General features: G+C 47.9%; 1 protein-coding gene across 1 annotated transcript; it reads left to right on the top strand.

Annotated features, from left to right (window-relative positions):
- Positions 1–5,036: 5,036 nt before the first annotated feature.
- LOC133344304 (ras-like GTP-binding protein RHO) lies at positions 5,037–13,608 on the top strand. The gene is made up of 3 exons (XM_061554406.1): positions 5,037–5,373; positions 6,573–6,937; positions 7,842–13,608. The coding sequence occupies exons 2-3, from the start codon at positions 6,669–6,671 to the stop codon at positions 8,167–8,169; spliced, it is 597 nt and encodes a 198-aa protein (XP_061410390.1). The 5' UTR covers positions 5,037–5,373; positions 6,573–6,668; the 3' UTR covers positions 8,170–13,608.
- The last annotated feature ends 1,041 nt before the right edge of the window (positions 13,609–14,649 follow it).

The raw sequence follows: 14,649 nt of genomic DNA, 5'->3' as shown, positions 1-14,649 counted from the left end.
GTATGACGTTTCGCCAGTAATTACAACTAGCTTCATCAGGCGACAGCCAGATTTGTGGAGAAGCCTAACTGTTTCGTTCCTTATATAGAGGCGTAGATGTGGTGGGCGCTTGTTTTAAAGCGGGATACATCGATCACAGACCCGAGGCACATTTCACGCTTGTTCAAAATTGTTTAGAAATGGATATCTTCTTCAAACAAAACGCCGGGAGGTTGTGGAGGACGGTTGTTGTTTGAGATCACAATTCAGTAATTTGCGGGTCATATAAAAATTAGACCATTTTGGACCTGATGACACAGTGGCTTGCTGTTGTGAATGACCTCAGGGAATCTTTAACATCCTCTGTGAAGCTACATGTATTGTGATTATTACACCCGCAGTATTAATCCGTGCGGACGCTGGAAATGAACCGGGAACCTCTGCAACAAAGGGCGAACGCGCTCCCGCTGGGTCACGTCACCGCCCAGTGAGGCTTACCCGGGATAAATAAAGAACAATGGAGTAGGGTCTACAGTACAAATGGTAGTAGGTGAATGCTTTCAAGGGTTAATGGATGGTTATATTGGGTGTGCTAATGGGCAGGGTCATGGTGGACCGTGACTAATTGATTTGTTAAGTTTTGTTAAAACTGGGCGTGGGAAACCTGAACCAATGAATGAGTAACGGCCGCTGTGGCTGATGGCAAGGGGCGCACCCGCACAGAGGCATAAAATAGGAGTGACTCACGATAGTCGTGGCACTCGGAATAAAGAAACCCAAGCAGAGCTCAGGGCCCCATGTAGCTCAGAGGCCCACAGATTTATGAAAAAATAGGATTGGACCAAATATCATCTCGAATTCAGATCCCAATAAAAATACAAGGTAATTAACAGAAAACATTGGAATGGATACCTCCCATCACTTTTGAACAATGAGATGCCGGTGTACGATAATACCTCGCCGAACGTGAGGGTTACGTTCCTGGAAAATGCCATGTTGGGCCAAAACCACATTCGACAAATAATAGCCCTTCTCGGAAAATAGGGTTGCATTCCTGGGTTCTAAATGATCACCCCCTCCCTCGTTGTCTAATTAATTTTACATGCTTTCAACCATTGTTATAAAGGATGCCGAGTCGCTCTCGATTTCTTGTGAGTGTGTAAAACACTTTTTTTATTTCACCTCAACACAAAACTCCCGTCTCCATTCCTATTCCCACACCGTGGCGCGGTCCTCACGCCCAGCACACGTCCCGATCACTACATCTTAGAACCGCAACAATTTCACGAACCAATCATTTCCCAAGTTTGGCGTAATGGGTGTCGTCTGTCCGGGTACATCACGGACACTTGAACGTTAAACACATTCCTGCGGAGGGAGCTGGTAGGAACGTTGGGTTGCTCGGTCAATGGCCAGGGTCAACGGCGGCGTGGTGTATTCCGCAAATATGGCCGACTGTGAGGGCGGGCACAAGCCGGCGTGAGTAGGTTAAACGTTTAAGGGCACCACGGGGTGACCAGCCCCTCCCCACCCAGCCCCACCCTTCCCACCCCCCACCCATCCCCACCCTCCCCACCCAGCCCCTCCCCACCCTCCCCTCCCCACCCGGCCCCTCCCCACCCTCCCCACCCAGCCCCACCCCTCCCATTTTTGGATGCACGACGGACGGACACAATAATCCCCTGTGGGCTGGTGTAACCAGGAGGTTCCTACCAGTATGATCCGCCACCTAGGCGTCCATATGGACTGACGTTCTCAACGAGTGGGCGGCTAGATGCATGCGCCAATGTGTGTGAACATTTGTGTTGTGCGTGGGCGTGTTGAGTCTGTTAGATACGTTTTACGTGCTCAACACGCCCCTTTTGTGAATGTGGTGAAGTGCAATCTGTTCATTCGTCTACCCACTGTCCATTACACGCTTACACAAGAGACACAGCCGCTAAACATCAAGCAACTCTTCATGTCATCAGATATATTACCAGACTCAACCAACAACACAGCTGTGGCTTGCCAGTTGCTCTTCAAATGCCATATGAGAGTGAGATATCCCTATCTTGTTTGTATCTCTTACCTATCATCTTACTCTTTTTTTCGACATTTCTGTCATCTCACCATTTTTTCTATAATCTATATCTCTTCCGTCATCTGACCAGGATTTTAAAAACTGGGATGGGTAGGTGGGGCGGGGCGGGGAGGGTTCCAAAAATAATTTCTGCTGAGGGTCTCCAATTGGGCAGCACCACCACTGGTCTCGCGTGTAGAAAAGAGGAGGACATGGGAGGAGCTGAACAGTGGAACGAACGCCCAGCCCACTCATTGCCCTTGAAACGTGAGGCCACCCAACCCTTAGTGTTGGGGACATGACATAGTTGCACCCACACACACACACGCGTGTGCATCTAAAAGGGTTGTCAGAATGCTTTGAGAACAAGACACTAAACATTATTGTAATGTCACTAAGCATCGATCTATTGTTAGAACCGCAGGCATAAACAACCAGCGAATTGTGCCAATGTGGGGGAGGGTGGATAGTGGCTCGCGATCACTGCCCTCTCAAGCCAGCTTGAGCTCATCAAACTTTCAAGTTCACGTTTATTTGTTTAAACAGTTGATAACTCGCCAGGCAATGCAGAAGAGTTTCACTTTCACACGAGACCTGGTTCACCGAAACAACAATATAAATAATTCCCAGCCACGGGGGATCCCCATGTCGGTCATGGGGAAGTATTTGACCATACTTTACCACGCCGGACACAATGGAGTGGAGTGAATTGAGAGGGGGCTAGGCCAGGTCATAAGCGGGTCAGATATTACTCGCCACTCGTGGTTTTATCCGTGACCGGGAATTTCAACTCACTTGGTCTGGCCCACAGCACCGTCTCGACCAGTGACATCCTCTTTCCAGGGTGTAGGCGGCTTGCAGCAGCATATGTTTCCATTTCTGTTTTCTGTCAGGGTCCCTGCCTTGATGTGCGGTGATTGTCAGTTCGCCTTCGTCATCATCACCATTATTCCGCTTGTTTACCGCAGGAAAGCCCCACCGATTCTCAACTCTGTTTCAAACGGGTTTTTATCAGGTTTCCCCAATAGAGGGCGATCTTGCTGCTGTGTGTAATCCCAATTGATTAATTTGCTGATACTTTAACAACACTGGATGTTTTTTTTTTGCTATGGGAGGAAACCGGAAAAGCTGGAGAAACCCAATGCAGAACGGGGGCAGAAACATACAAACTCCACACAGAAAGGCGCCCGAGTAGGGAATCGAACCCAGGGGTACTGGCTGTGAGGCACGAGTGTTAACCACTGCGCCAGCCTGCTGCCTTATCCCATCGCTTTCTTGGTAGTTCGCGCGATTTCTGCCCAGCTGTTACATCCTTGTACAGTATTGTGACCTTTTACAAACAACCTCCAGGTTTACGGATGACGAGCACAGTGCGCTAATCACTGCACCCCCCTTTACCCCCGGCTGAGTTAAGTGCTGCTGCGTACAGCGGGCCAGGGATGCACACACGTGTGCGCGCGTGTGTGTGTGTGTGCTGCGGAGTGACATCATCCCCTCTGTGATGGTTGATGAACAAGACGTTTCCTCTCCATCCCGGCGGTCTATCACGCCCGCACGCAGACACACACACACAAACACACTGCATCTAAACTATGTTTTCTTTTTTTTACCAGGAAAGGTCCACTGAGCTATATAACTCTTTTTCAGAAGCGACCCGGCCACAAATACTCAGACAAAGCCACGGACAAACACACATATAGTGTAGGAAAAAATCCAGGGGACGGGTGGCTAACACCACGCCGGGCCACCTTTGTTTCCCTAGTACGGTTTACACACCGCGCCAGGTACTCATTTCAGGCCCAGTCGATCCAGCAGAGACCCAGGACCGGTTCAGATATTCGTCACTGAATATTGGTCGTGAGCGAGAATCGGGCTCGCTGGGTTGGTGGTGCGATATTCACCGTTCCCCAAACATTAAACGCGCTCAGCCGCCGTTCGCCACTTAAGTCGCGGCGATGTCACCACTGCGCTTGTGTCAGGCTAGGTGCATCTTGAGACCACGCGAAGTGCCGAGGGCTCGCTGCTGGCAGGAGGTCACGGGACAGACACAGGTGATGACACCTGGGTCTGACCTCCTGACACAGATGCAAAATCATAATCTTAATTTAAACTGGAAAAATCTGATGAGCTGTGAAGAACTATTTCACAGTTAAACACGTAGGCTTTCGCGACCAATATCATCCAGAATATAGGGGTTTTTTTTGGGGTTATATCGCGTAAATATGTGTCGTTGAACCCGCCACCACCCGACACGGTCAATTAGTAAGGTTTGTCATGTAAACACCACATGCCAATTCGTTACTAGTACAGCGCACCGGTATGTTGGAGAGCAAATCCACAACATTTACAATTTGAGTACGACGTTTCGCCAGTAATTACAACTAGCTTCAGCAGTCGACAGCCAGATTGTAAATGTTGTGGATTTGCTCTCCACCACACCGGTGCGCTGTACTCGTAATCGAATTGGCACGTTCTGTTAACATGACAAACCTTACTCATTGGCCGTGTGGAGTGGTGGCGGGTTTAGCGACACATTTATATTTAGGCGATCTAACCCAAAAAAAACCGATATTACGAACTGAGTGCGACTATTTCACAGATGTCCAAGTTCTGTTAGCGAGCACCTATGAAGGCCAGAACGGCACACGTAGGGAAGTGGGTGGCCAGCACCACGCCCGGCCGCCTTTGTCTCTCTCGGGGCGATTTTTACCCCCCGCAACTAGTTACCCATTTGAGACTGAGTCTACCTAGATGAGGCCCAGAACCGGTTCAGATAATCGTCAACAGTGTTGGCCCAATACCCACCAAATATGTTAATGAGTTTCGCAACGTGCGGTGACGGGTGTGTGGGGGGCGGGGCGTAAGTTTGTGGGTGGGGATGGAATGGGGGGGGGGAGAGGCTGCGCGGCTTCTGATTGGATATTTATTTTTAGCTGGGCCGGGCCGGGCAATATAAGGAGAGGGAAGCCGCGGGTCCCGCATTGCATGCAGAGGGGACCGCGTGTGCAGTTTGAGTGGTCACTGTGGTGGGGGCATCTCCAGTTGAACAAAGGGCAAGGGGCATCCTCTGCTCACCCCCTTCCCCTCCACACACGCATACGGGCTTAACACAGGAGGGGACAGCGCGTGGGACAATTAGTATTGTTCGACACGGGTGAATGGGTCGTATTGTCGTCGTCGGACCGTAACACACGGTTATTATAATTTCTTTCCCCCCCTTCCAATTGTCGGAATAAGTTTTCGGTTTCGCTCGCTGGGTTTGCGGCGGGTCTCGAGGAGGAGAGCGGGCGCCGTGGGCTCCAAGCTACGCACGGAGCGACAAGTTTGGAGAGGTGAGTTTGGGGGGGATGGGATTGTGTTGCTGGAGGTTCGGCGATTCGCAATCCGGTGGAATGTTTCGTACTAAGTTGTGTTGGGGTCGTGTGCGTGCGTTTGAGTGAGTTTCAGTCTATGGGGGGGGGGGGATGTTGATAGATGTTGTCAGACGTTGCTAAGAGTGGTGGTGGTGGTGGAAGCGGTTCGCGCACCGCGTTACTGAACCCGCTCGACCCGAGTTCGATTCCTGCTCACGGCCTACAAAAAGTGACACATTATTTATCACCAGTCCCGGGTCTCCCCTAGGTCGGCTCAGCCTCAAACACGAGTACCTGGTGCGTGGCGTGGTTGTTGGTCACCCACGCCATCGTTTACCGTGCCGGCCTTAATAGGCGATCGCTAACAGCACTCGCCCCAACAGTCTGTTGAGGCTATAACGTGGGATCTTTTGTCAAGAGTTTGATCATTTCGTCTGTAGTTTGCCAAATGTATTGGTTGGTTTTGTCGAGTCATCTGCAGTGCTTTAGACGCGCACTGCGTGAACTGTACTGCAGTAGCACTCGTGTGCGTTAGCATAAGTTTGGGCCCAAGCGTATCGTTCAAGAAGATCTGGGGATGATAGCCACTCCCATCGTGTAATATAATGCAATGGTATAATACTACGGTACCATTTCGAAGACGCCTCGCATACCGTGGAAGAGTAGGCCCAATACTGCAACTTCAGCAGGGGGAGTGGACGCAGCCGCGTCAGGATATTACTTCATTATTTCTTGAGACGTTGATAAGTGCTGCTTGTTGCTGGCCGCTCGACGTGTTAGGCCTTTGTGTTAGACCTAATGAACTTTGGGGCCTGTCTACTCGGTAATAGTCTACAGTCCACTGGTGCGTACAGGACACAGATACAGCCATCACCTTCAAGTCCCGAAATGTCCATGGAGTTACATCTCATGGCATCCGTGAGAAACTGCTTTGCAGCTCCATAACATATTTTTTTAAATATAAATGTGTCGTTAAGCCCGCCACCACCCCACAATTCGTTACTCGTTCAGCACACCGATGTGTTGGAGAGTACAACGTTTCGCCATCAGGCAGACGGCCAGAGATGTGGATAAATCCTCCCTGCTTCGGTCTTAAATCGAAGGATAAATGTCATGTCACTTGTGAGCCTCATCGGATTCCTCCAGTTTCAATATTCTTGTGTGCCGTGGCCCCACAGTGAGGAGAGGAACAGCAGCGGGAGGAGGAGGTAGAGGAGAGACATCGCTGCTGTCTCAACAGCAGCAGTAGCCCCTCCACGCTGGCAGGCACGACCATGGCGGGCGTTGCGACGCGCAAGAAGCTGGTGGTGGTGGGAGATGGTGCGTGTGGGAAGACGTGTCTGCTGATGGTGTTCAGCAAGGATGAATTCCCCGAGGTGTATGTGCCCACCGTGTTCGAGACCTATGTGGCCGACATCGAGGTGGACGGCAGGCAGGTGGAGCTGGCCCTGTGGGACACGGCCGGGCAGGAGGACTACGACCGCCTGAGGCCGCTCTCCTACCCTGACACCGACGTCATCCTCATGTGCTTCTCCGTGGACAGGTGAGGAGGGTGGGGATGGGTGGAGGCCCCCAGACTGATACACGTGGATATCATCGTGAGCGTTCTCGGAAGATGATGGAATATGGTCTTTAAAAAAATGACTTCAACATCGGCTTCTATGTGGACAGGTGGTTGGATACGTTGAGGATGATAGAACATAGCCTTATAGACCTAGGACATCGAATTATCATGTATTTATCTGTGAATCGGTGAGGGTGAGAGGTATGGACACTCATTACTATGGGATTATTGGTGGGCAGGTAGGGTGGTACATGGGTACACATTGGCGTTCAATGTGACCACTGCTGGAAGTGTTTACCTTGAGGACAGGCGAGGGTCAGGCGGTACAGGTTCCCCACCCCTGCAGTTGAGGATAGTAAAACAGACATCTTGTATTCCTTTGGAGAGATGTTTATTGTGGTTGCACATTACAGGGTGGCCACGGAACTTGTGACATATGCAAATACATACACATTGCTGAGAGCGTGGTGAAGAAATGTTTACCTGGACCCTAGCAGATGAGCCCTCGTTTAGAGAACGGCCTTTGGATGGTGACCTCCCACAAATATGTCTAAGGTCCATTAAGTTGCCCGATTACCCATACAAGGTGTTTTTTTTTTATTAAAGCTTCAGATTAGTGTCAGGCAGCCTGATATGCAATTTTACAAGCTGATTGTGTTTTGGGCTTTGTTATTTTCTAATCCTAAAACAAAATCGGCCTCAATGTAAAGTGAGGCCGATTTGGTTTTCAAGATGTCTGGTCAATGTGGAAGAATAGGCCAAATATATCCCCTGGAGGTGATGGGAGTTGGGGGGTTCTCTGTAGAACTACATTCTGCCAACATTGGTACGAGCAGGAATATGCAGGACTGCAGCTCTACATTGTCCTTCTGTGTCCCCTCAGCCCTGACTCGCTGGAGAACGTGCCGGAGAAGTGGGTGCCCGAGGTGCAGCACTTCTGCCCCAATGTGCCCATCGTGCTGGTGGCCAACAAGAAGGACCTCCGTGGTGACGAATCCGTGCTGCACGACCTGGCGCGCATCAAGCGGGAGCCCCTGAAACCCGAGGATGGGAGGGCCATGGCGTCTCGCATCCAGGCCTTCGACTATGTGGAGTGCTCTGCGCGAACCAAGGAAGGTGTGCGTCTCGTCTTCGAGACAGCCACCAGGGCCGCCATCCAGAAGCAGCCCAAACGCCGCGGCCGCTCGTGCTTCAAGTGCAACCTGCTCTAACAGACATGGTGGACGTGTGTGATCGTGTGCGGTCAGGCGGACGTTTGTGGTGACTGAACCACTGTGCCCAGCAACACACCACTGGCAGCAATACAACCGCTGCTGCTGTCTCCACCTTCGATTGGCTACGTACGATGCGAAAGAAGTTCGACGTATGTACACTCACATCGTGGTCAACGCCAAACAATAATACAGCCACTGCACACACTTTACTGCCAATGCCACAAAGCTCGGTCGCATCAGCACTTGTGCCACTGCCAATAACGTGAGCACAACCATGGCCACCATCACCACTAGCTTCATTGTCAACACCAAAACCCACCATCTTTTTCTGCTGCCATCGTGGTGCTGATAGCGGTATTGATGACAACACCATCAATACCACTACCACCACTACTCATTACCACCCTCCACTATCACCACCACCATCACTGCTACTGCCACTACTACCGTCGCCGCTTCCTCCACGGGCCTTTCAATGTCTTCACCAGCTCTTGATCTTCATGCTGGCCATTGAACCTCCCCAGAAGCTTCTTGACATCCTCCAATGTCCACCTTACCTGTCCGGCAGCATCCTTGGCTTCTCAACGTCTGCAGCATCATCTTGAGCGTCTGTGGTACTCTGGGGGTACTGTGGAAGCGGAGGTGGTAACAGGGGAAGTGAAGGAGAAAAATATAGCTTTTGTGGACACAGTGGAGAGGTGGTGGGGACAGGGAAGAGAGATGGTGGAGACGATGTAGAGTTGGAGGAGAATGAAAAAGTGGTGAAGAAAATGTAGAGGTGGTGGAGACCCTGGAGAGTTGGTGTAGATGAGCCAGTCCTGAACAAAATGACACGGAATGATTTTGGCAAAAACGATGCAACTATCTTCCGCAATGCTTTCAGACTGCCTGGTGGAGCAGTGCAGTCGACTGTCCCTGATGACGAATGTGGACTTTTAAGATTACTAATATAGTAAATGCTTATCTTTAAAGGTAAATGTATATTGTACTTTGAAATGTTGAGCGATGTTGATTTAATTTATTTGCGATTTCTTGAAAGACGTTTTTTGTCTTCTGTTTTGGACACTAATGAATTTAACCACTTGCGGCTAAAATTGAAAGCGTAAGTTTATACACCGGTTTGACTTTTAAAAGTAAATACTGTACAGAGCTCTTTGGGTTGAAGTATCGAGGTAGTTTTTTTAATGTCAATTTAAGGTACTATTTTTGGGATTACGCAACATATAATTTGGTCATATCATGCGCCTGCTGTTTGTGTTGAACATGAAAATCGGTTTACTTTTTATGGGCTTTGTGACGTGTAAACTGAGTTTGTAGACACGTACATGTGCACTCATACTGTACACACCTACAAAACCTGTACACATACAACTCGCACACATGTACATTCATCTGTACACAAAGACAAAAGGTCCCCTTATAGGTTTTATTTAGGCCTTTTTGGAAGTGCTGGAAACACACTTAAAGCCTATATACGTACACTTGTACACATACCCATGTACGCTCACCTACACACAACACATCTATGTACAGACATTTGCACTCTTGCACCAAGTTTGTATACACACTTCACTGTGTACATGTACACCCTTACACTTACATATACATGTATGTTTACAGACATGTATGAACAGGTACACACATGATATACAGTTCAAGCACCGCAGCTGTGTACATTTCACAATTTAACAAGTTGCCAATAATGGAATGAGTTTCACGTGACTACTTTAAACGAATCCCTTATCCTCTTGTGATTAAAAAAAGAACAAACCCCCCCCCCCCCCCGACCTATTTGCCCACGCATTTTTTTTTAAGGAACCCAAATAAAGTTATTTCCATGAAAAGAAGTTAATTTTAAAATCTTTACGTGAGCGTGGATGACTCAGAGGCAGTAATTGCACAAGCAATTGCACAAGCAGTGTACGCTGCTTTCTTAAACGGATTTGTCCACACCATAATAATGTAGAATTTCCATCGCTGGCTCCCGGGGTCGCCAAGATAAGAAAATGGGCACTGCCACACACGGTTGTTTGGGCAGGGGAACACTTCGACTTGAAACCTATATGCAGGTGGTTTATCCAGGAAAAGCCCATGACTCATTTTTCAGGAAGGTCCTGACATGGTTTCTGCATTTGGGGGGGGGGGGGTAATTGCCATGTATGTACCAGTTGAGTCATTTATGGGTAATTTTTTCAAATGTGGACCATGACGCCTGCACAAAATGGCCTGCTGTTGCGAATGACGCCACGGGATCTTTAACGTGCAGAATGCGCACCTTTAGGATTAATATACTCGCAGAATTTAATCGAGGAGGCCACTGTGTTTTAACTGTGAACGTTCACCGTGAACGCTCTGCTGCTAGACTTTCAATGGTGCTACGGTCTCGAAATGTTAACTACCTCGCCTGGTATACAGGAGGTTGTGGGTTCCATCTCGACCCTGATACCTCTATATTTGGAGGTTGTGTGTTCTCCCCGTGGTCGTGTGGATTTTTCTCTGCGTGCTCTGGTTTTTTCCTCCAAATTTAGAAACTGGTGTTTCGAGAATTGGCTGCTGTACATCTCCACATGATAAACCGCTTAGTTGAACTATAACTTGTGGCCAGGTCGCTTCTGAAAAAGAGCTCGGTGGGCCTTACCTAGTCAAATAAAAATAGTATATAGTAGAGTATATATATGTGTAAAACTGGTGGAAAGGGTATTGCATCTTTTCAGAATAGGAATCTTTATCAGAATATTGCAACTGGAAGAATCCAATGAGCTATGACGTTATTTTTCACAGATGTCCAGTTGATATACATATCTGTTGGTGGTGCTAGGCCTCTTTAAATTCCATGTTATTGTGGCAGGGCCAGCATCTCCTTAGAGCAATCACTGTTATGTTGGGCTTCCAAGATGACCCAGGAGGGATGATTTGTTTTGATGAGGTCAGGTTGAACTTGGGTGAGATTTAAACTTATTTAAAGGGTCTGTACTCCCAAGTAAAGTCAAGTAAACGCCTTCCTGTGTGGGTTGTGCCCCTTTCCATTGGTAGTCCTGAATTTGAGGGAAGCACACATTAACATGACATGAGCCAGTGTATGAATGTTACAACCACTTTACAAAGTACTGGATTACTACGTAGATTTAGCTATTTGTGCTGAAAATCTCCGATGTGTTTTTGGGTTGTACCATATGTTGTTTGGCATGATGCCTGACATTCACTCCACGTGCTTAGGGCTGGTTCATAAACTGCGTTTAAATAATTCGCCTCTTTAAGTGATGGAAAAAACGCTCCATCCCATCACGACAGACACACTCGTGCAGGTCGGAACACAAAAATATTTCGCAACAGGAAGTTGTGCAATTCTTGTACAAAATCTCTACATCTGTGTGTGTTGTTAAATCTAACTGTTTCAGTTCACAAAAAAAACTATTCCAGTTCCTGAAGACGTTCCCAGCATGTGGAGTGAAATGTCTGACATTGTGCCGAACAACACAACGTACGAACACACATGGTCAAACCTAACCCACAACCAATGCGCTCTTGGGGCACTCGCCGAAAATCCTGAAGTCAGACGGCCTTGTTGCCTAGCGCTGTGGAACGTAACGTGCATTTGCCTGTCTGCGACCTTATTGGCAGTCACGTGGCTGAAAAATACTGAACTGACGTCATGCTCCCAGGGTGCGTGAGTCAGACTTGGCAGTGAGCTTGTGTGGGTGGTGCTTGAAGGCGAGTGTGTAGGCGGGTGCGTCTGAACCCTGCTTTGTGAATTCCACTGTTCAGTGTCTGGTTTCAATTAGATAATGGCCGACTCTCAGTGTGCTGCTGCATTGTAAATATTGGTGTGTGCATTTATTATATGGGATTGAAGCAGTATTGCAATTCAAGTTGGCAGTGCTATTAACATTTTTGGGTGGCAGACCGATTACCCACATTGCCATGAGTTAAATTGTCAAACGTAACCAACATTATGCTCTGATTAGAGTGTGGGGTGGTGCTTAATCCATTAGAAACCTTGAGTCAGCGTTGGAAATTCCACATGTCCATGCCAGTGGCCAGTCTTATTTCAAAAACTGCTGGAAACCATTAAATTAGCATCGACCGACCCGGAGCCTTAGAATTGTGCATCGAGCACCAAACCAAACACCGCCGAGCCGAATAAGGAGCTCGAGGTGTGTGCGTGAGGCCAACGACTGGAAAAACGATTAAGACTTATTTTTTTTTGAGTTAATAAAACTATTGTATAATACGTAGGCTTTCGCGACTAATACCCATAATATAGATTTTTTTTTAGGTTAGATCGTATACATATCAATGCTTCGTTAAACCCGTCACCGGGACGTTTGATGTCCTTGGAAGATGTATACAATTGTTCCTTAAAACAGGAGGATTTCTCCACAAATCTGGCTGTCCGCCTGATGAAGCGAATTGTAATTACTGGCGAAACGTCGTACTCCGATTGTAAATGTGGATTTGCTCTCCAACACACCGGTGTGCTGTACTAGTGACGAATTGACATGTTATGTTTACGTGACAAACCTTATTAATTGGCTTTGCCAGGTGGTGGCAGGTTTAACGACACATTTATATTTACACGATCTAACCCAAAAAACCTATATTGTGGAAAACGATTGTAATTCGCATAAAAATAAAGACAGCATCACCCTGCCCGAGCTTGGTGTGGGACTGTACTCCTGCAAATGGTAGATATTCCACATTCCTTTGGCGGGAACCAGTTTATCGAGGGGTGCGACCGCTGTCGATTGTATCCATAGAGTCGTCAAAGTGTGTTCCTGCTCCAGCGAGTGCTGTAGCGCTCAACTCTTATTGGCGGCGGTGGAAATTCTACATGCCTATGGTTGCGATCCCGCCTACACACAGGACAACCGCTGGTGATTTCTCGCAAAGCGAAACTGATTTGATGAGCCCCGCATGGATGATGGGCCCCCTAATCCAATGCACATTTTACCAGTGGCTCGTCACTGGGATACTTAAATGACGAAGTACGTGCACACGTACGCGCTCGTTGTTTAGAGAAACGCGTATTCAGCTCAGCCTTCGGGGATCAAAGCCTAAACGAAGACTCGCGTTTGTACCTCGAAACATTGGCAGCTGTGTGTGCATTGCATGATAAGTCGCTAAGCAGCTTGCAGTGCTGTAGTCGAGTGTTGGGGAACGGTGTCACTTACAAGGGACGCACTACGTAGAGTCGGCACCTGCCCTGGTTTTCCCTTGGTGTCCTTATTTTTAAGGTGGCCAACCTGGGAAATCTATAAATCTTCCAAGGACATCAAAAGTCTCGTTTTTTGTCAGTTGTGTAGATAATAACAAGGATAATAATACTGCACTCAAGGCAAGGTATTTTCATGTAGCTTTCTCCACTTCTGGTATTGTGAGATATTCTCTTTCCCATGATATGTTTGTTCATTTTATTAACAAACCCGATTACTTTAAGCTTGTGATATTATTTGCTGTACATTATCCAAGGCAATGTAAAAGGAAAACCAAATAAATGAAGCCATCGGAATTCACGCAGCATGGTGATGTGGATAAACCACAAGTCAGCAGGGCTTTGCTCGCATTTAAGTTTTTGAGCTCTGGGAGAGCAATTAGTACGAAACAAAATACCCAGTTTTATTTTAAAAAATTAGAGGTCCTCCATAAACCCCATATTATTTGGGGGACTCGATGCATCCACTCAGGGGTTTTGAAGCTAGTAAGGCATGGTAAGAGTATTGGCCCAAGGTGGCAATGCGTTCAGGGCACTTGACTCCCAATATTAAGCTAGCAAATGTTTAAAATCAGGGCCAGGCTTCGCTAAGCTCGTCATCCTTGTGCGATCAATAAAATAAGCACCACTTTGCGGGAAGCCAACAATGATCGTCCTAAGAATAAACTGACCTCTGATGCCCGTGCGGAATCCCCACCGCCAAGCCTTGGGACTGCCAGTTGAGATGACGATTCGATCGAACAAGAACACATTTGAACTCACGTTTGAATCATAAAATAAATAAAGGAGGTAGACGGAACTTAAGAAATATAAAGCAAAATACAGGATTACACGACGGTTCTCACCATTAGTAATGAGTAATCACGGGCTGATTACTTTTCAAAGTTACCCTTAAAAATGTCAAAAGTGTTTTCCTGCTCACACGAGCAGGAAGCTGTGCTCATGTCGTGTCTACGGCCTTGCGGTGGGCAGTCGTGGAAATTCCACTTTCTTACGGTGAGAGCAAGTGTCTCAATAGGGCAACCGCTGTTGACCCACAGAGTGGTTCTTAATGTATCGACCCAAGAAGGATGAAGCGTTGAGTCGAGCCCCACCCCAGGAATTGAACTTGTCACGTTCTCATCTGCGAGCCGTGCGCTCTTAACCAAACTGCCACCACCCGGTGGGATCATCCGCCATTATTTGTGTAGATGCCTCGGACATAAACCAGAGCCCTGTGGTTTCAGTACGCTATGATTTATGGGTAACAGTTAATCCCGGAATTA

This window comes from Lethenteron reissneri, chromosome 19 (genome assembly GCF_015708825.2).
Source record: "Lethenteron reissneri isolate LAM-NWPU_2019-01 chromosome 19, ASM1570882v1, whole genome shotgun sequence".
Lineage (NCBI taxonomy): Eukaryota > Metazoa > Chordata > Hyperoartia > Petromyzontiformes > Petromyzontidae > Lethenteron > Lethenteron reissneri.
Note: the sequence above shows the minus strand (reverse complement) of the source record. Positions and strands in the feature narration are given on the sequence as shown.